Raw genomic sequence first — 20,915 nt, 5'->3', positions numbered from 1 at the left:
TAGTTAGGGAAGATACTACAAGATTGCTCATTGCTGTAAAGCCTGTGTTCATCATGTTCCAGTCCCTTTTGGGTTCACAAGCTTTTATATAGCTAATAGTTTTTCAGACCTCTTGAGATATTTAACCTATCTTTAGTAACTCACATTCTGCAACCCTAGCTCATATACTCTGATTTTCAGGGCACTCCACTTCATGTCAGAGTATGTTCCTAATACCCTAATATGACTCCAAACTTGTATAAGTCAAAACTCATCTTGATAAAATGGCTTTCTTATTTATCAGCTAAATAAGGTAGTGCCAGTTGAAAAAAAGCATACACTGTTTATAATTTACACAACTAGCTAACTAGCTATGAAATCAAATTAATTTTTGAACATAGAAGGGTGTTGCACAAATTAAGAATTTTTATGGTTTACATCACCATATTTCAAACGTAGATACCTAACATTTTCATGAAACGTGAACACATTTACTGTATATTAGATAAAGAGGTTGCAGTAAGCCACAAAAGACATAGATACATGGACACGCTTAACTGAAAGACCCAAAATTACACAAAACTTGTTGAACCCTAGTGATTATTCAGAGAATAAGACAAATGACTTCTCTATGGAACACGGAAGAATGACCTTTATTCCAAAAAGAGGTCAATAAACCTCAGCAGGAAAAGCAGAATGTCTCCTGGGTCCACCATTCTCCAGAAGCTTCCATTCACCACAGTGGATGTTGGTTGCACCTCTTTTTCCCCTTTTCATCTACTCATTCCCTTTTGCTTATTTTTCTCTTCTCCTTCCTCTGCTACAATTTGATGCTCAAGACATAAATGCCTTTTTAAACTTCTGCCACTTCCTGGGACCCAAAAATCTACAGCTACTGGAAGTTACATTCTTAAATGCACCGAGGGCTAGTTCTCAACCTGAAACACTGCTAGTTGACTAAGTCTGAGACCAAAGTTGCTGCTTCTCAAAAAAAACCCACACACCACTGTGGGACCCTGGAACCAATGCCTGCCTCAGATCGGACCTGCAGTAAACAACAGTCATCCAGGCCTACAAAGGCGATAAGAGTTCAGCTGTAAAAATTTAGATTGGCCTGTGGAGTCCACGAGGGTGTTCTTTTCGAGACTCAGAGAGTGCTGGTGTCAAGGTTTCCATGATTGGTGAGTAATGTTGGTCATGATGTGGGCAGGAAATTCCAGGCACATAAATCATTTTAATCAATGGCTCATGTCACTTACAGAGCATCCCGTTAATTAGGTAGATAACGCTAATGCATAAGGACTGGGATATCCACTGAAGTCCTGGGTAACAGCCCAACACATACTTGGACATTAACCTCCAGCTATTAACTACCAAAGACATGGAATTCTGCCGCTGAGACACAGGCCAGAAGGACTTCCCAGATGGTCCAGTGGCTGAGACTCCACCCTTCCAATACAGGGGACTCAGGTTCGATCCCTGATACGGGAACTAGATCCTACATGTTGCAACTAAGTGTTCGCATGCCGCCGCTCAAGATCCCTCATGCCACAACGAAGACTTGGAACGGTCAAATACATAAGTAAATACAAATTAAATAGAGAGGAAGAAAAAAATAAAATAAAACCAAAAAACAACTCAGGCCACCAGCTCAGAATTCTGTACCACTCAGCATTGTGTCTAAAATGTCTGGTTGACACTGCTGCTACTGCTGCTAAGTCACTTCAGTCGTGTCCGACTCTGTATGACCCAGAGACGGCAGCCAACCAGACTAGCCTCTCTCAGTTCCCCAAATCTGGATGCTTTTCTTGGAAATTCTGCTAAAAACCTACAGGATCACTCAGCCTCTAGGACCTACAGGAATTTGTTTCTACCAAGAAGAAGAGCTCTGGGTAGAAACAGTTGTACAGCGTAAGGACATGGGGTTCCAGTCCCAGCTTTGCTACTACGTAGGTTTCAGAATGGTGGACCAGTTATTCAACCTTTACTAGCATTGTATTTTCACATGCAAAATGTTCATGATAATTGCAGTCTATTCTGTGATGTTGCATGAGGAAGTCAGGGAAGGAAGCTGGTTACCTTGAGAAGTGACTAAGAAGTCAAGGTAGCACTAAAATTTATGATTTTGACTTACTGCTGTCATTAGGTTTGGGGATTCCATGATTGTTTCAGCATGCATCACAGCATTATTTCCTAGTTAAAACATGCAATTATGAATGTCTCCATCTTTACCATCAATCATCCACAATTTGCTAAAAATAAGGCAAATTAGTAATATAAAATTACAAAAAGTATGCAAACATGATAGCAGTTGACACCTCATACATATTAGGCTACATTTATTACTCTATTTAAGCTGTTTTAAAATTGCACAGACAGACGTATGTTACAATTTTTCAGGCATTAAAGAGCTAGAGTTTCCCACCAGAGTTCGGCAGATTACTACTCCTGGGCCAAGTCAGGTTCCTCTTCTTTTTGCAAAGTTGTATTGAAACACAGCTACACTCGTTTACAAATTGTCTTGGATTGTTTTCATACGACTGTAGAGCTGAATAGTGTTGACAGAGGACATGATCCACAAAGCCTAAAATATTTACTGTCTGGCCCTTTACAGAAAAAGTTGGCTGACCTCAGGTCAATATAATCAAGCTCAGCAAAACAGCATCCTCTTTTTGTAGTTCTGAAATACTAGAATGACCCCGAGAGGAAATAAAAATTAGTCTACAGTGCAAGGAAAATGGTCATAATATTAAAACAATTAACACAGTGATGGCAATTCAAAAGAAACAACTGCAGGGCACATTGTAAATAGGTAAGAAGTCAAATTTTTTAAAAAGCCAAAACAATTTTTTTTTTTTTTTGCCTATGGACACTGGAGGTGTAATCCTTAATGCACATGAAGTTTACTATTTTCAAGCACTCAGATAGTTGGCTGCTGAGATGATGAGAGAGAAATACATTTTTTGTCTATTTCTATAAATGAAAGGAATAGCAATTAGCCCCTAACCTAAAACAAATGATCTACATTAAAATAATTATTTTAACAGGCTCTTAAAAGTGGAGGATTATTTTGCATGGGAATAAAATTACACAATCAAATTTTCAGTCTACATGATCCAGTAAATATGTTAACATTTTCTTGACTTAAGTTAGGGAAGGTCTGGCTTAATGTTGTGCCTTTTTAAATTCAGTTTCTCTTATTTGTGACATGGGTCAGAAGGTTAGAGGTGGTTTTCAAAATGAGGGGGTATATCTGCTAAGACATCATGTACAGTCTAATGGCCCCTGGGGTTAGGTAACTTCAGTCACAGCCCTCAGCAGGGAGCTATGCTTGGGATATGATGTTTGATTTCTCCTTGCAGCTCCTGTGAGCCTTCCTTGTCAGATACGAAAGGAGGAAGAATGGGAGTCATTTCCTCTTGGCTCCTTGATCCTTCACTCTGACGAGTCTCTACCTCGGGCTCGACATTGTGTCTGTGGTTCTGGGAGGGAGAAATTGACTGTGACCAGAATCACTGAGTCCCCAGATTATACTGGTGCGTCATTATCTGCAGATTTCTTGGTTTTCTTTTAAGTTAGTTCCTCCCCTTTTCTTACCTTTTTTTACCATTTTGGTTTTCATTTTTGTTACTTTTTATAAATAACGGTGTCTGCATGAGTGTGCACTCAGTCGCTCAGTTGTGTCTGACTCTTTGTGACCCTATGGACTGTAGCCCACCAGGCTCCTCTGTCCATGGGATTCTCCAGGCAAGAACACTGGTGTGGGTTGCCATGTCCTCCTCCAGGGGATCTTCCTGACCCAGGGGTCGAACCTAGGTCTCCTGCATTGCAGGTGGCTTCTTTACCATCTGAGCCACGAGGGAAGCCCTGTGAATAAAGGTCACTTTCTTTAATTCTTCATATCTACACTTCCTCTCATTTTTGTTTTCACTTATAATTGAGTGTCATGGTTTTGAAGGGGGTCTGGAAGTTCTGGGTAAGACTTGCCTCCCTGTTTTACACAACTGGTCACAAGCCTCCACGGGCCTTAATTTTTGGTCATCATTCTGCTACTACCTGGAGCAACTGTTTAGCACAATGATTAGGAACACTCTCAACCAGTATATAAATCCTGGTTCAAAACACTCACTATAAAAAAACAGACAACAAAAAAAACCCCACTCACTGTGCAGTGATTTTCTTTCTCCACTCCCCAGTATCCATAGCCACAATACCCCAGTTTACACTGGGAATAGTAACAGTCCCCAGCTTACACACCTATTTTGAGGAGTAAATTATCTAAAATGTGTAAAATGTTAGAACAAAACCTGGACAAGGGAAGGGCTTATTACTATAAGGATGCACTCTTAGGGACACTGATGCTGTCTCTCCTCATTATTTTTTGCCAAAGTCATCGAGCATTTTTTCTTCTGTTTTGGAATGGGGGGCACTGATGTTAGGGGTAGAAGGTGGGCAAAGCAAATCCCTTTTGTAATACTGAGGACATTGCCTCGCCTGTCCAGTGATACACAAAGGGAAATACACTGAATGGATTCGGGGAAAAATTCCTTCACTTATTCATAAAGGAAGAAACAAGAAGAAATGCTTCCCTGTACCGTCTCCCACCTGCATCTTTGAATGTGATGGAAAGTGTGATGCAGCCATCCTGTGACTTCACAACAAGTGAAAATAATCACAAACATGCCAGCCATGGTGGAGCTGCTGAAACAACCCAGCAAATACTGTCTTGTAAACTTCTTGGAATTTAGGAAAATAACCTACTTGTTCAGGTCAATTTTAGTCATATAGTTTTTTTTTTTTTCTAGCCAAAAATATTCTTATGGTGCAAAATCATCTCTTCTACATGACAGTATCTATCTGTCAATGCAGAGATCTCTCAAGTAATAGATGCAATTCCTTGATAAATATTTAGATTGGCATTGTTCACATACATTTAATGGTAAAGATACCACTGGGTTCTAAACATCAGTTCAAAATAACATGTCAATGGCTATTTTATTTTTAAAGGAAAACAGATGCTTCAGTAATTGGATGAGACGGCACTGGAAAAAAAATGAGCGGTGCATCTGGGACAAATATTCATGTGTTTATTAGAAGCTTGGCTCTGTCAGCCCCTGAACTCGCCTTACACACAGCATCTGAGTGGGATCCACTAGGTGCCCTGCTGCCCTTTAGTAAAATCCGGAGGAAATCTTCCACTGATTTGCACATGTGCTTCTAACACTTCTGGGGGAGAGGAAAGAAAATGAATTTTATTTAACCTGGCAACCTCTAGCTAAACTGCACATCATGGATATATCTTTAAAAAGAAAAAAAGATGAGAAATTGATTTATAAGGATGGGAATGAAGAAAAATAGCACTGTCCAGTTTTCTAGTTTTATGGAAGGGCCTCAGACAGAGTAAACCTTGTGTAGGACATGGATATGGAACGTTAAGTTCGTCTTTATCCTCTTGTGGAGGTCCCTGTAAGGACCTGGAAAAAAGTCAAATGTGTATCTCCGATTTGTTCCCTGGGATTTTAATAACAGATATATATTTAATATATTTACTTAATATATATTAATATGTGAAATGTAATATATATTATATATATTAATATACATTTAATATATTTTAGGCTTCCCTGGTGGCTCAGAGGTTAAAGCGTCTGCCTGCAATGTGGGAGACCTGGGTTCGATCCCTGGGTCGGGAAGATCCCCTGGAGAAGGAAAAGGCAACCCACTCTAGTATTCTTGCCTGGACAATCCTATGGACGGAGGAGCCTGGTGGGCCACAGTCCACGGGGTCACAAAGAGTTGGATATGACTGAGTGACTTCACTCACTTTATATACATACATATATATATATATGTTGGGGCTTCCCTGATGGCTCAGTGATAAAGAATCTGCCTGCAATGCAGGAGACCAGAGTTCAATCCCTGAGTTGGGAAGATCCCCTGGAGAAGGGAATGGCAACCCACTCCAGTATTGCCTGGAGAATTCCATAGACAGAGGAGCCTGGTGGATTATAGTTCATGGGGTAACAAAGAGTAGGACATAACTGAATGACCAACACACCCACACACCCACACACATATAAATGTTTTAATGTTTTAAGGGGATCTGCATTTGAGAAATGTTACATTAAACAAAGTAAATTCATTTGTAAATAATTATACAAATACATGTTATGAAAGCAACAAAAAGGTAACATTTAAGCAAAAGTTCTCCTCCATCTCCACTTCCATTCGCGCACTACTTTTCCAAGCTAACAAAGTTTGTTATCAGTTTAAGGTGAAAACATCAGATTTCTGTTCCTCATACCATCCAGTACTAGCAGAACTCTTATTTAGGAGAAGTATATGTACAATTATGTATGTTGATCACTATTTACAAAAATAACTTCATATGCTTATGGAGTATCTCATTTTTAAATGTCTTATGGAATTCTTTTTCCAGCCAGAGTACTCTTTTAATTATCTTCATAAATATATATATATATATATACACACACACACACACACACACAAATTTCATCCATTTTAGAAAGTCAGCACAATGATGGCCTATTGTTTATTTAAATATTCCCATCAAATATACTTTGGTGGCAACTTTCTACATTGCCTCCTGTTATAATAGGTATCACAGATCAAATATCTCTGCTTATACAGACTTAGGATATCTTCTCAATTTGAACACGAAGATTCACCCTCTTTTATCTTCACACTTCCCCTTTGTGTGATACAGGTATCATCCATTTTTCTTTCTCACTACTTGGGGCAGAAATGCTATGGAATTCCTGAAACTTGAATTTGATGACAGAAGTTCTGAAAAATACTTTTTAAGGCTTATTTCTATATATTTTCAAGCACTTCTGTCCTCGTGCAAATATGGTTAGGACTGCATTTCTCATGAAAGTTAGTTGGTTGCAGACACAGGGCTGGCCACAGTCAGTCACCTCCCATGAAACCTCTAAAAGCCGGGGCAGGACTTTCCATGTCTGTGCCTCAAACCAGGTGTTCCTGGAAGCAAATGTAGAAGTTTCATCAGCCCGGCCCCACTGAGTAACAGTGAAAAACAAAGTCGCTACAAACTTTGTTGAAATTTATAGCATAGGAGAAAAATCAGTGTTACTCTAAACCACTGAGCTGCAGTGTTCTCTATTACATCAGCATAAGCTTGACAAGCTGAACTGACATTCTGGACAAAACCACTATCCACATGGAGAAGATGGATAAATGAAAAGATAGATATTAATATATACAGTATAATATATGCTGCTGCTGCTGTGCTAAGTCGCTTCAGTTGTGTCTGACTCTATGCGACCCCAGAGATGCTCAGTCATGTCCGAATCCTAGCAACGCCACGGACTGCAGCCTACCAGGCTCCTCCGTTCATGGGATTTGCCAGGCAAGAGTACTGGAGTGGGTTGCCATTGCCTTCTCCGACAGTATAATATATAGAGAATTATAAATAATCAACCAGGACTTAATGTATCCTAAAGGTAATTCTACTCAACATTCTGTCATAACTTATATAGGGAAAGATTCTGAAAAACAATAAAACATATTTATGTACACAGCTGAATCTGTTACTGTATACCTAAAAGAAACAAAATGTAAAAATCTATATTACAACATTATCATCATCATCATCATAAGCTAATTGAGGGAATCGCCTAGGACATTCCCCAACACACCCTGGAATCCGGGAAGGTGCCATATCCATGGAATCTGAGCAGGCTTCACTCTCAAAACTGAATTATCCAGGGGCTAAAGGAGCTTAGGAGAATGTACCAACAAATGAACCCCCCTTGGACCAGGAGTGACTGGTCCCCCTGTGGATGGCCCCACACACTCCAAACTCAGCTGGGCATTCAAATAACTATACTAAGCCTGGTGCCCCCAACGGACGGTGTCCCCTCTGGGCTGCAAGAGCTCTGCCGAGTCCCCTGGTCTCCACATCCCCTGGTGTTGGGGTTCCCAGATCCAGCTTCCTTGTTTACAGTTGACCCACTCACATACTAGGGCACCATCAGGAGTAAATTTTGACAGACGCTGGTGTTAATCTGGACTCCTATTGGTAACAGGAATGAAGTAACGAGACTCAAGTCCTTGGGTCTTTGTACTGGTACATTCCACTCTAACTTCCACCCAGGACACAACTTTCCCTAAGGCTCTGGTTGAAGCAGGAACCCGAGTGGGGCGGGAGGAAGTGCTGCCGCCTGGTGGCCGCTTTCAGCAACTGTAACTAACAAAGGGCAGCTTGCTGGCACTTGTTCTTCACAAGACCTATCAGTTCAGTTCAGTTCAGTCGTTCAGTCGTGTCCGACTCTTTGCGACCCGCAGCACGCCAGGCCTCCCTGTCCATCACCAACTCCCGGAGTTCACTCAGACTCACGTCCATCGAGTCAGTGATGCCATCCAGCCATCTCATCCTCTGGCGTCCCCTTCTCCTGCCCCCAATCCCTCCCAGCATCAGAGTCTTTTCCAATGAGTCAACTCTTCGCATGAGGTGGCCAAAGTACTGGAGTTTCAGCTTTAGCATCATTCCTTCCAAAGAAATCCCAGGGCTGATCTCCTTCAGAATGGACTGGTTGGATCTCCTTGCAGTCCAAGGGACTCAAGAGTCTTCTCCAACAAGACCTATAGATCTCTCTTAATAAAAAAAAATACCTGCCCAAATAAATGTCTTGAGGCAGGCATTGGAAAGGGAGTTATAAACCAGGCCCACTGTCAAACAGGCACTTTCAAAGGTGTATTACAAGCCTATGGTTTAAAAGGGAAAAAACAACAGCATGATTTCATGCCTCAAATTGCTGCTTTTTAATGCAATGTAAATGAAAATGCGAGTAAGACTTCCCACACATCAGTCAAAGTGGTCATCATCCAAAGGACCACAGAGAAGTAATGCTGGGTAGCTCGTGGAAGAAACAGCTCCCTCCCACACTGCTGGAGCACTGTCGGTAGTCCTGCTGTGAAGATCAGTACAGAGGTTCCTCACAAACCCATGAAGAGAAGGGCCAATTCAACTTTGGACCAATCTCCACCAAAACCAACATTTTGCAAGAATAACTGCACCTCTCTAGTCACTGCAGTGCTGTTTACAACATCTGAGACTCAAAAGGAATCAAAATGTCCACTGACAGATGAATGATTTAAAACATGTGGTACATAAATACAATGGAATATCTCTCAGCCATGAGACAGGATGAAATAAGGCCATTTTAGCAACATGGATGGAACTAGCCATGCTCAGTCACTAACTGTTGTGAGAGAGACAGTGATTCAAGTTGAGGATATCACTTACTGGCAGAGTTTACAATTTCATAGGAACAATTGAATTTCCAAAACAAAACAGACTCACAGACTTGGGGGCGGGGTGGGGGGCGGGGGAGATAGTTCCCAAAGATGAAACATAGAAGCAAGGATAATTTACTTTTTTTGCATTAATATATATGCACAAGTATATTGGAAATACATAATCAGCAAGGGCCTATTGCTGGGCATAAGAAACTCTAATCAATCATGTGCATCAATCCAGATGTACACAGGTTCAAATAAGTATAGTCATATGTACTTCGACAAGGGAACCACCACGTGGCTGACAAACTCCAAGTACTCAGCATTCTAAATCAATTATAACCATGCATAAAATAGAAATACAATTTTTAAAAGGGTAGAAAAAGCCACTGTATTCTACTGAGGCACTGGGGACCTCTAGTATCCAAGCCTGTATCTCATGCAAGCTTCATTTGGAAACTGGATATTTCTAAAGCTAAGAAGATGAGGAGAAGTTGCCATCTAATGAAACCCCCTCAAACCCTGATTGCCCACTCTCTGGATGGCACCAGGATCTGTGGATACAGCTGGGCCTTCCTACACCCACACCTAACCTAGTGCACCCAAAGGATGGTGTACTCTGGGCTGCTGCTGCTGCTGCTACTGCTACTGCTGCTAAGTCGCTTCAGTCGCGTCCGACTCTGCAACCCCACAGACAGCAGCCCACCAGGCTCCCCCATCTCTGGGATTCTCCAGGCAAGAACACTGGAGTGGGTTGCTATTTCCTTCTCCAACGCATGAAAGTGAAAAGCGAAAGTGAAGTCGCTCAGTCGTGTCTGACTCTTCGCAACCCCACAGACTGAAAGAGCTTTAAAACCTACTCTAGTCGCCTCATGTCCTGGGGGTGTGGTTCCCAGCTCCAGTCTGCCATTTCGCAGTGGTTCACCCCACATGCTAGCACCCTGAGGATCGAGTTTTGGCAGAGTTTGGTGTTAAGGACAAGAGGGAGGAAGTAATGAGAGGTTCTCAGGCCTTTATGCGGGGCGCATTGCACTCTAACTTCCACCCGAGGACAGGACTTTCCCTAAGGCTCTGATTGAGGCAGTAACCAGAGTGGGACGGGAGAAAGTGCTGCCGCCTTGTGGACGATTACTGCAACTGCAACTTACAAAGGGCAGCTTGTCAGGATGACCGTTTCCTATTCACAAGGCTTGAGGGTCTGTATTAATTACAAAAAAGAAAACAACAACAACAACAACAACATAAAACCCTGACCTGACCAAATAAATGTACTAAGCTAGGCAATCACAAGAGATCTCTAAAGCGGGCCCACATTCAGCAGGCAATTTCAACTGGTATATAGTCAGCACACAGTTTAAAAGAAAAAAGTGATTTCATGTCTCAAATGAAAATGACAATGAGGATTCCCTCATACTTGTCAGAGTGGTCACTGTCATCAAGACAGGTATCGTGAGGGACAGTTTCACTATGGAGCCAATCCACCCAGAAAACAAATTTTTGTGAAGGTAACCGCACCTTCATATTCACAACACTGCTATCTGTAACACCCAAGATTTCAAATGAGTCACAATGTTCACTGAGAGGTGAGCGGTTAAAAACCATGTGATACCGCTACACAATGGAATACCTCTCAGCCATGTGATATTATGAAATAATGCCATTTTAGCAACAGGGATGAGCCTAACCATGTTCAGACATTAAGTGTTGAAAGAGAAAGATACCAGCTTAGGATATAACTTAAAGGCTGAATCAAGAATTTCATAGGATGAATGCATTTTCAAAATGGGAAACAGACACAAAGACTTAGAAAAAAAGAAAAAGAAAAACAAAACACACAGTGGTTCCCAAAGAGGAAACCCGGGGGCAAAGATAATACAGGAGGTTGGCACTAACATATATACACAAATACACTGGCAATCAATAATCAGCAAGAGCCTCCGCCCTGCGGAGGGAACTCCAATTAACAATGTGCATTGATCCATAGGTGAAGAGAGTCAAGTAAGAACAGTCATAAGCACATCTACAACTGAATCACCTGGTTGTACACCTCAAAATATACAACCTTCTAAATCAATTATACTCATACGTAAAATAAAAATTCAAATTAAAAAAAAAAGAGACAGAAAAGGTGACTGTGTTCCACTGAGGCACTGGGGACCTCTACTTTTGTCCGAAACCTGGACCCCATGCACACTCCAATCCCAAAGCTGGACAGTTCTAAGGCAAAGGAGATGGGGAAGAGGTGCCAGCAAACGAAGTCCCCTCAAACCCTGACTGCCCAGTAACTCTGGATGGCACCAGGGGCTGGGCCTTCCTACAATACCAAGCCTGTGTGTGTGTGTGTGTGTGTTAGTCGCTCAGTCGTGTCTGACTCTTTGCGACCCCATGGACTGTAGCCCACCAGGCTCCTCTGTCCATGGGATTCTCCAGGCAAGAATACCAAGCCTTGTGCACCCTAAGAATGGTGCACTTTCTGGGCTGAAAGAGCTTCACAATGTCCCCTGGTCTCCACAAGTCCTGGGGGTGGGCTTTCCAGCTCCAGTCTACTTTCTCACACCCATTCAGCCCACATACTACAGCACCCTGACAATTCAGCTTGGGCAGTGTTAGTCTGAGCTCTTAAGGCTACGAGACAGAAAGTAATGAGACTCAGGGCCTCAGGCCTCATGCTGGCCTATTCCACTGCAACTTCCACCCAGGTGGCAACTTTCCCTAAGGCTCTGGTTGATGCACTCAGCACAGTGGGGCAGGAGGAAGTGCTGTCGCCTTGTGGACACTTCTCACAACTGCAACTTGAAAAGAGAAACTTGTCAGCACTTACTTTCTGCCTTGGTAGCTCAGGTAGTAAGAATCCACCTGAAATGCGGGAGACCAGGGTTCAATCCCTGGGTTGAGAAGATCCCCTGGAGAAGGGAATGGCAATCCACTCCAGTATTCTTGCCTGAAGAATCCCAAAGAGAGTAGCCTGGCGGGCAACAGTGCGTGGGGGTCGCAAAAAGTCAGACACAATTGAATGACTAACACTGACTTCGTGGGGCAGAAACATACCTGCCCAAGAAAAGTCCTGGGCGAGACATTTGAAAGAGATTTCTAACTCAGGCCCACTCTCAAGCAGGCACTTCAACTAGTATCCTGTCAGCACAATGTTTAAAGAAAAAAACCATGATGTTATGCCTCACATTGCCACTTTGTAATGCAATGCATCTGAATGCAGAGTTCCAAAGAATAGCAAGGAGAGATAAGAAAGCCTTCCTATGTGAACAATGCAAAGAAATGGAGGTAAACAATAGAATGGGAAAGACTAGAGATCTCTTCAAGAAAATTAGAGATACCAAGGGAACATTTCATGCAAAGATGGGCTCAATAAAGAACAGAAATAGTATGGACCTAACAGAAGCAGAAGAGATTAAGAAGAGCTGGCAAGAATACACAGAAGAACTGTACAAAAAAGATTTTAATTACCTGGATAACCACACTGGTGTGATCACTCACCTAGAGTCAGACATCCTGGATTACGAAGTCCAGTGGGCCTTAGGAAGCATCACTACAAACAAAGCTAGCAGAGGTGATGGAATGCCAGCTGAGCTATTTCAAATCCTAAAAGATGATGCTGTTAAAGTGTTGCACTCAATATGCTAGCAAACTTGGAAAACTCAGCAGTGGTCACAGGACTGGAAAAGGTCAATTTTAATTTCAATCCCAAAGAAAAGCAATGCCATAGAATGTTCAAACTATGGCACAACTGCACTCATTTCACTTGCTAGCAAGATCATCTCAAAATCCTCCTGCTGCTGCTGCTGCTAAGTTGCTTCAGTCATGTTCAACTCTGTGCGACCCCATAGACGGCAGCCCACCAGGCTCCCCCGTCTCCGGGATTCTCAAGGCAAGAACACTGGAGTGGGTTGCCATTGCCTTCTCCAATGTATGAAAGTGAAGAGTGAAAGTGAAGTCACTTAGTTGTGTCTGACTCTTAGCAACCCCATGGACTGTAGCCCACCAGGCTCCTCCATCAATGGGATTTTCCAGGCAAGAGTACTGGAGTGGGGTGCCATTGCCTTCTCCCAAAATCCTCCTAGCCAGGCTTCAATAGTACGTGAACTGAGAAATTCCAGATGTTCAAGCTGGGTTTAGAAAAGGCAGAGGAACCAGAGATCAAATTATCAACATCTGTTGGATCATTGAAAAAGCAAGAGGGTTCCAGAAAACATCTACTTCTGCTTCATTGACTATGCCAAAGCCTTTGACTATGTGGATCACAACAAACTTTGGAAAATTCTTCAAGAGATGAGAATACCAGACCACCTGACCTGCCTCCTGCAAAATCTATAGGCAGGTCAAGAAGAAACAGAACTGGACATGGAACAACAGACTGGTTCCTAATAGGAAAAGAAGTACATCAAGGCCTAAGAATTGATGCTTTTGAACTGTGGTGTTGGAGAAGACTCTTGGTAGTCCCTTGGACTGCAGGGAGATCCAACCAGTCCATTCTGAAGGAGATCAGCCCTGGGATTTCTTTGGAAGGAATGATGCTAAAGCTGAGACTCCAGTACTTTGGCCACCTCATGCGAAGAGTTGACTCAAGGAAAAGACTCTGATGCTGGGAGGGATTGGGGGCAGGAGGAGAAGGGGACGACAGAGGATGAGATGGCTGGATGGCATCACTGACTCGATGGATGTGAGTCTGGGTGAACTCCGGGAGTTGGTGATGGACAGGGAGGGCTGGCGTGCTGCGATTCATGGGGTCGCAAAGAGTCGGACACGACTGAGCGACTGAACTGAACTGAAGGCTGTATATTGTCACCCTGCTTATTTAGCTTATATGCAGAATACATCATGAGAAACACTGGGCTGGATGAAGCCCAAGCGGGAATCAACATTGCCAGGAGAAATATTAATAACCTCAGATATACAGATGACACCACCCTTATGGCAGAAAATGAAGAAAAACTAAAGAGCCTCTTGAAGAAAGTGAAAGAAGAAAGTGAAAAAGTTGGCTTAAAACTCAACATTCAAAAAATGAAGATTATGGCATCCGCCCCATCACTTCATGGCAAATAGATGGGGAAATGATGGAAACAGTGAGAGACTTTATTTTTCCAGGCTGTAATATCACTGCAGATGGTGACTGCAGCCATGAAATTAAAAGACGCTTGCTCCTTGGAAGAAAACTTATGACCAACCTGGGCAGCATATTAAAAAGAAGAGACATTACTTTGCCTATAAATGTTGGTCTAGTGAAGGCTATGGTTTTTCCAGTGGTCATGTATGGATGTGAGAGGTGGACTGTGAAGAAAGCTGAGTGCCAAAAGATTTGATGCTTTTGAACTGTGGTGTTGGAGAAGACTCTTGTGAGTCCCTTGGACTGCAAGGAGATCCCACCAGTCCATCTTAAAGGAAATCAGTCCTGAATTGCAAGGACTGATGCTGAAGCTGAAACTGCAATACTTTGGCCACCTTCACTTTGGCCAGCGAAGAACTGACTCATTGGAAAAGATCCTAATGCTGGACAAGATTGAGGGCAGGAGGAAAAGGGGACGACAGAGGATGAGATGGTTGGTTGGCATCACTGACTCCATAGACATGAGTTTGAGCAAGCTCCGAAAGTTGGTGATGGACAGGGAAAACGCGTGCTGCATTCCACAGGGTCGCAAAGAGTTGGATACGACTGAGCCACTGAACTGAATTCCACTCTAACTTCCCCTGAGGACTGGACTTCCCCTAAGGCTCTGGTCAAAGCAGTAACCCAAGTCGGGTGGGAGGAAGTGCTGCCATCTTGTGGATGCTTCCTGAAACTTAGAAATGTCAGCTTGTCTGTACTTGGGACTCACAAGGCCTGTGGGGCTGAAAATACCTGCCCAAAGAAATGTCCTGGGCAGGGATTTGAAAGAGAGTTCTAAAACAGGCCCAGTGTCAAGGAGGCATTTTCAACTGGTATACTGTCAGCCCAAGGTTGAAAACAAAACGAAAACGTGACTGCATGCCTCAAACTGCAGCTTTTTTATGCAATAAAATGCAAACAAAATGCCAGTGAGGAATCCCTCATACCCCTCAAAGTGGTCATTATCCAAAAGACTATAAAGAAATAATGCTGTGTATGTCATGGAAGAAAGATCCCTCCTACACTGTTGGGACAACGTGAACTGGTAGCTGTTCTATGGAGAGCAATATTGAGGTTCCTCACAAATCTATACAGAGAGGGTCCCTATGAGTGGGCAATTCAAATCTGGGCCAATATGCATAGAAAACAATATTTTGCAAAGATAACTGCTTCTCAATATTCACTGCAGTAAATAATTCACTATTTACCACCTCCAAAGCTCAAAAGGAATCAAAATGTCTGCTGACAGTTGAATGATTAAAAAGCATGTGGTACATATATACAGTGGATTAGCTCTCAGTCACGAGATATCATGAAATAATGCCATTTTAGCAACACGGATGGACCCAGGCATGCTTAGCCGCTAACGAGTGTGGGACAGAGAAAGCTTAGGCTGTCACTTACAGATTCAATCTAGAATGTCATAGGAACAAATGAATTTCCAAAACAGAAGCAGACTCAGACTTGGCAAACAAACCGATGGTTCCCAAAGATGAAACAGGATGCAAAGATAATACAGAAGGTTGGCATTGACATATATACACAAGTAAATTGGAAGTATATAACCAGCAAGAACTTATTGTTGGGCACAGGAAACTCCAATTCACAATGTGCATTCATGCATGTATGCAAAGATTCAAATAATATCGCTTACGCACATCTACAACTGATTCATGTTGTTGCACACCTCAAAACACACAGCCTTCTAAAGCAATTGTACTTGTAAGTAAACTAAAAATTCAAATACAGGAGACCACTACTTTTGTCCCAAGCCTGAAACCCATGCACACTGCAGTCCCAAAGCTGGACAGTTCTAAGGCTAAAGAGATGGGGGAAGAGGAGCCAGCACACGAAGCCCCCTCAAACCTGATTTCCCAGTCACACTCTGCATGGCGCCAGGATCTGTGGGTACAGCTGGGCCTTCCTAAACAGCCACTCTAAGCCTAGTGCACCCAAAGGACGGTGCCCACTCTGGGCTGAAAGAGCTATAAAAAGTCCCATGTTCTCCACATTGCCTGGGGGTGAGGTTCCCAGCTCCAGCCTGTATTTTCACAGTCCACTTACTGCAGCACCCTGAGGATCGAGTTTCAGAAGAGACTGCTGTTAGTCTGGGCTCTTAAAGGTAAAAGGGATGAAGAAATGAGACTCAAGCCTGCGGGGTTTTGTGCTGGCACACTCGACTCTAACTTCCACCCAGGACAGGACAAGGCTCTGGCTGAAGCAGTAACCAAGGTAGAGGGAGGGGTAAGTGCTTCCCTCTTGTGGACATGTCCTGAAACTGCAACAAAGGGCAGCTTGTCAGCACTTGAGCTTCACAAGGGCCCCTAGAGTGAAAACAGTATCTGCCCAAAGAAAGGTCCTGAGCTATACATTTGAAAGAGAGTTCTAAACCAGGCCCACTGTAAAGCAGCACCTTTCAATTGGTGTATTGTTAGCTCATATATTAAAAAGAAATGTGATGCCTCAAATCTCTGCTTTTTAATACGATACAACTCAAAACGACAATGAGGATTCCCCCACAACAGTCAAAGAGGTCATCAACAAAAGCGCTACAGTGAAATAATGCTGGGTAGGTCATGGAAGAAAGAGAACCCTCCTACACTGTTCAGATCAGATCAGATCAGTCGCTCAGTCGTGTCCGACTCTTTGCGACCCCATGAATCGCAGCACGCCAGGCCTCCCTGTCCATCACCAACTCCCGGAGTTCACCCAGACTCACATCCATCAAGTCAGCGATGCCATCCAGCCATCTCATCCTCTGTCATCCCCTTCTCCTCCTGCCCCCAATCCCTCCCAGCATCAGAGTCTTTTCCAATGAGTCAACTCTTCTCATGAGGTGGCCAAAGTACTGGAGTTTCCGCTTTAGCATCATTCCCTCCAAAGAAATCCCTGGGCTGATCTCCTTCAGAATGGACTGGTTGGATCTCCTTGCAGTCCAAGGGACTCTCGAGTCTTCTCCAACACCACAGTTCAAAAGCATCAATTCTTCGGTGCTCAGCCTTCTTCACAGTCCAACTCTCACATCCATACATGACCACTGGAAAAACCATAGCCTTGACTAGACGAACCTTTGTTGGCAAAGTAATGTCTCTGCTTTTGAATATGCTATCTAGGTTGGTCGTAGCAATGTAAACTGGTACTCCCTCTATGGAGAGCAGTATCGAGGTTCTTTAGAAAACGATGAAGCCAGGTACTCTATGAAGGGCCGAATTTACCACGGGGCCGATGTGCATACAAACAATATTTTGTAAGGTAATTACACCTCAATATTCACTGAAGCACTATTTATAACACCCAAGACTCAGAAGGAATCAAAATGTCCACTGACAGATGAATGATTGAAAATCATGTGGTAAATATATACAACAGAATATCCCTCGGCCATGAGATAGTATGAAATAATACCATTTTAGCAACATGAATGGACCCAAGGCAGGTAGAATCTAGAATTTCATAGGAATGAATGAATATCCAAAACAAAACACACTCACAACTTAGAAAAAATAAAAACCAATGGCTTCCAAAAATGAATGGGGTCAAGGTTAATTTGGGAGTTTTGCATATACATAGACATACAGAAATATACTGGAAATACATCGTCAGTAAGGGCCTAGTGTAGTTCACAGGAAGATAAAACAATGCTACGCACTAGTTTATATGTGAAAAAATTCAAACAAAAATAGTCATATGTACATTTAGAAATGAATCACTTGGCTGAACCTCAAAATACACCACCTTCTATATCAATTATACTCAAAAGTTTAGTTAAAAAAAGAGAAAATGCAGTCATATCCCACTGAGGCATTGGGGATCTCTGCTTGTGTGAATCCTGGACCTCATGCAGGCTCCTGCACAGGTGGATGGTTTTAAGGCAAGAAAATAGGGAGGAGGAGGCAGCAACTGAAGGCCGCTTGGACCTTGAGGCCCAGTCACTCTCTGGAGAGCATTAGGAGATATGGAGCCAGGGGACCTGCCTACAACACAACCAAGCCTAGAGCACTCAAAGGATGGTGCACACTCTGGGCTGGAAGAGCTTTCAAATGTCCCCTGGTCTCCACAGCTCCTGGGGTTGGAGTTCCCAGCCCCAGCCTCCTTTTACACGGTCACACAAGCCACATACTACAGCACCCTGAGGATGGAGTTTTGACAGAGAATCGTGTTAGTCCGAACTATTAAGGGTGAGAGGGATGAAGTAATGAGACTCAAGCACTCTGGTCTTTGTACTGGCACATTCCACTCTAACTTCCACCCAGGACACGACTTTCCCTAAAGCTCTGGTTGATGCAGTAGCCAGAGTTGGGCGGGAGGATGTGCTGCCACCTTGTGGACACTGCCCTCAACTGCAACTGCCAAAGAGAAACTTGTCAGCTCTTGCTTTCCCTGGTGGCTCAGGTGGTAAAGAATCCGCCTGCACTGTGTGAGACCCAGGTTTGATCCTTGGGTCGGGAAGATCCCCTGGAGAAGGGAATGGCAACCCACTCCAGTATTCTTGCCTGGAAAATCCCATGGACAGAAGCCTGGTGGCTACAGTCTGTGGGGTCATAAAAAGTCGGACATGGCTCAATGGCTAACGTTTTTACATTGTGGGCTGAAACAATACCTGCCCACAGAAATGTCCTGGCCTAGGCATTTGAATGAGAGTTTGAAACCGGCTCACTGACAAGCAGGCACTTCATCTGGATACTCTCAGACCACGGTTTGAAGGAAAAAATTGAATGATTTCATGTCTCAAATCGCTGCTTTTTAATGGAATGTAAATGAAAACATGAATGAGGATTTCCTCACAAGAGTCAAAGTGGTCATAATCCAAAAGCCTACTGAGAAATAAATGCTGGCTAGGGCCTGGAAGAAAGAGAACCCTCCTAATCTGCTGGTGAAAATGTAAATTGGTACTACCTCTATGATACAGAGGTTCCTCACAAATCTATGAAAACTTGGGACCCTATGAGGGGGGAATTCCACGATGGGGTCAACAAAAAACAATATTTTTGCAAAGATAACTGCACCTGGATATTCACTGCAGCACTGTTTACAGCATCCCACCTAGAAGGAATCAAAATGTCCAGTGACAGATAAATGATTAAAAAGCATGTGGTACACTATACAATGGATTATCTCTAAGCTGTGAGATATCACGAAAGAATGCCATTTTCACAACATGGATGGATGCAGTCACGCTTAGTCGATAACTTATCTGGGACAGAGAAAGATATAAGCTTAGGATATCACATAGGTTGTAGAATTTCATAGGAATGAATGACTTTCAATACAGAGACAGAATTACAGACTTGTGGAAAAAACAACAGTCCCCAAAGACGAAACATGAATGCAAAAATAATTTTAGAAGGCTGGCATTAACATATACACATAAGTATATGGGAAATACATAATCAGCAAGGACCTACTGTTGGACTGCTGCCGCCGCTACTGCTGCTAAGTAGCTTCAGTCGTGTCCGACTCTGTGCGACCCCATAGACGGCAGCCCACCAGGCTCCGCCATCCCTGGGATTCTCCAGGCAAGAACACTGGAGTGGGTTGCCATTGCCTTCTCCGCTGGGCTAGGAAACTTCAGTTAAAAATGTGCATTCATCCACATGTGCAAATATTCAAACAAAATGGTCATACATACATCTACAACTGAAGCACGTGGCCGTACACCTCAAAATATACAACCTTCTAAATCATTTATACTCGCAAATAAAAGTTAAATTTAAAAAGAGAGAAATGGCGATTGTATTCCACTGAGACACTGGGGAACTCTATTTTTGTCTGAAGCCTGGAATCCATGCACGTTCCAGTCCCAAAGCTAGCTATTTCTAAAGCAAAGGAGATGGGGAAGAGGTGCCAGCAAAGAAAGCCCCCTCAAACCCTGTTTGCCCTGTCACTCTCTGGATGGCATCAGGAGCTGGGGTCCAACCCTTCCTGCATTCATACCAAGCCTCGGTTGGCTCCTAAGGGTAAGAGGGATGCAGTAATGAGACTCAAGCACTCGGGTGAGACTCCCCCCACCCTCCCTCAACAGGACTTCCCTAAGTCTCTGGTGGTTGCAGTTAGGAGTGGGGCAGGAGTGAGTGCTGCCGCCTTGTGGACACTCGCACAACTGCAACTTACAAAGGGCAGATTGTCAGCACTTGCTACTCCACAAGGCCTTGGGGTTTGTAAACAATACCTGCTTAGAGAAATGATCTGGGCAAGGATTTGAAACAGAGCTCTAAAGTGGGTCCACTGTCAAGAGTCACTTTCCACTGGTATATTATCATCACACAGCTTAAAAGAAAAAAAAATATGACTTCATGCCTCAAAAGTCTACTTTTTAATGTAATGTAAAACAAGACAACAATGAGGATTCCCTCATACAAATCAAAGTGGTTATCCTCAAGAGGCCTACAGAGAAATAAACGCTGGATAGGACCTGGAAGAAAGGGGACCCTCCCACACTGTTGCTGGGAATGTAAGTTGACACTCCCTTTAAGGACAGCCATATAGAAGCTCCCACAAATCTACGAAGAGTGGTACCCAATGAGGGGGGCACTCCCATAAGGGATCATATTTTGCA

At 43.2% G+C, this 20,915-nt stretch overlaps 1 protein-coding gene across 4 annotated transcripts in view; it reads right to left on the bottom strand.

The window, feature by feature from the left end:
- Nucleotides 1-3,113: 3,113 nt before the first annotated feature.
- The window catches only part of LOC147348225 (uncharacterized), a 247,260-nt gene continuing 229,458 nt past the window's right edge, over nt 3,114-20,915 (bottom strand). For 3 of the 4 annotated variants that reach the window (XR_015151953.1, XR_015151954.1, XR_015151949.1), the window contains exon 3: nt 3,114-3,846. Coding sequence is in view for 1 of the 4 variants with exons in the window: in XM_086368910.1 (XP_086225036.1) it covers nt 6,967-6,981 (15 nt within the window). In the remaining 3 variants the exon portion in view is untranslated. Of the gene's footprint in view, nt 3,847-6,570; nt 6,982-20,915 lie in introns of those variants that run through there. The other variant, XM_086368910.1, reaches the window with a different exon arrangement.

The sequence above is a fragment of the Bos grunniens genome, chromosome 22, assembly GCF_055505025.1.
Source record: "Bos grunniens cultivar Pamir isolate PY7600 chromosome 22, Bosgru_T2T1.0, whole genome shotgun sequence".
Classification (NCBI taxonomy): Eukaryota; Metazoa; Chordata; class Mammalia; order Artiodactyla; family Bovidae; genus Bos; species Bos grunniens.
Note: the sequence above shows the minus strand (reverse complement) of the source record. Positions and strands in the feature narration are given on the sequence as shown.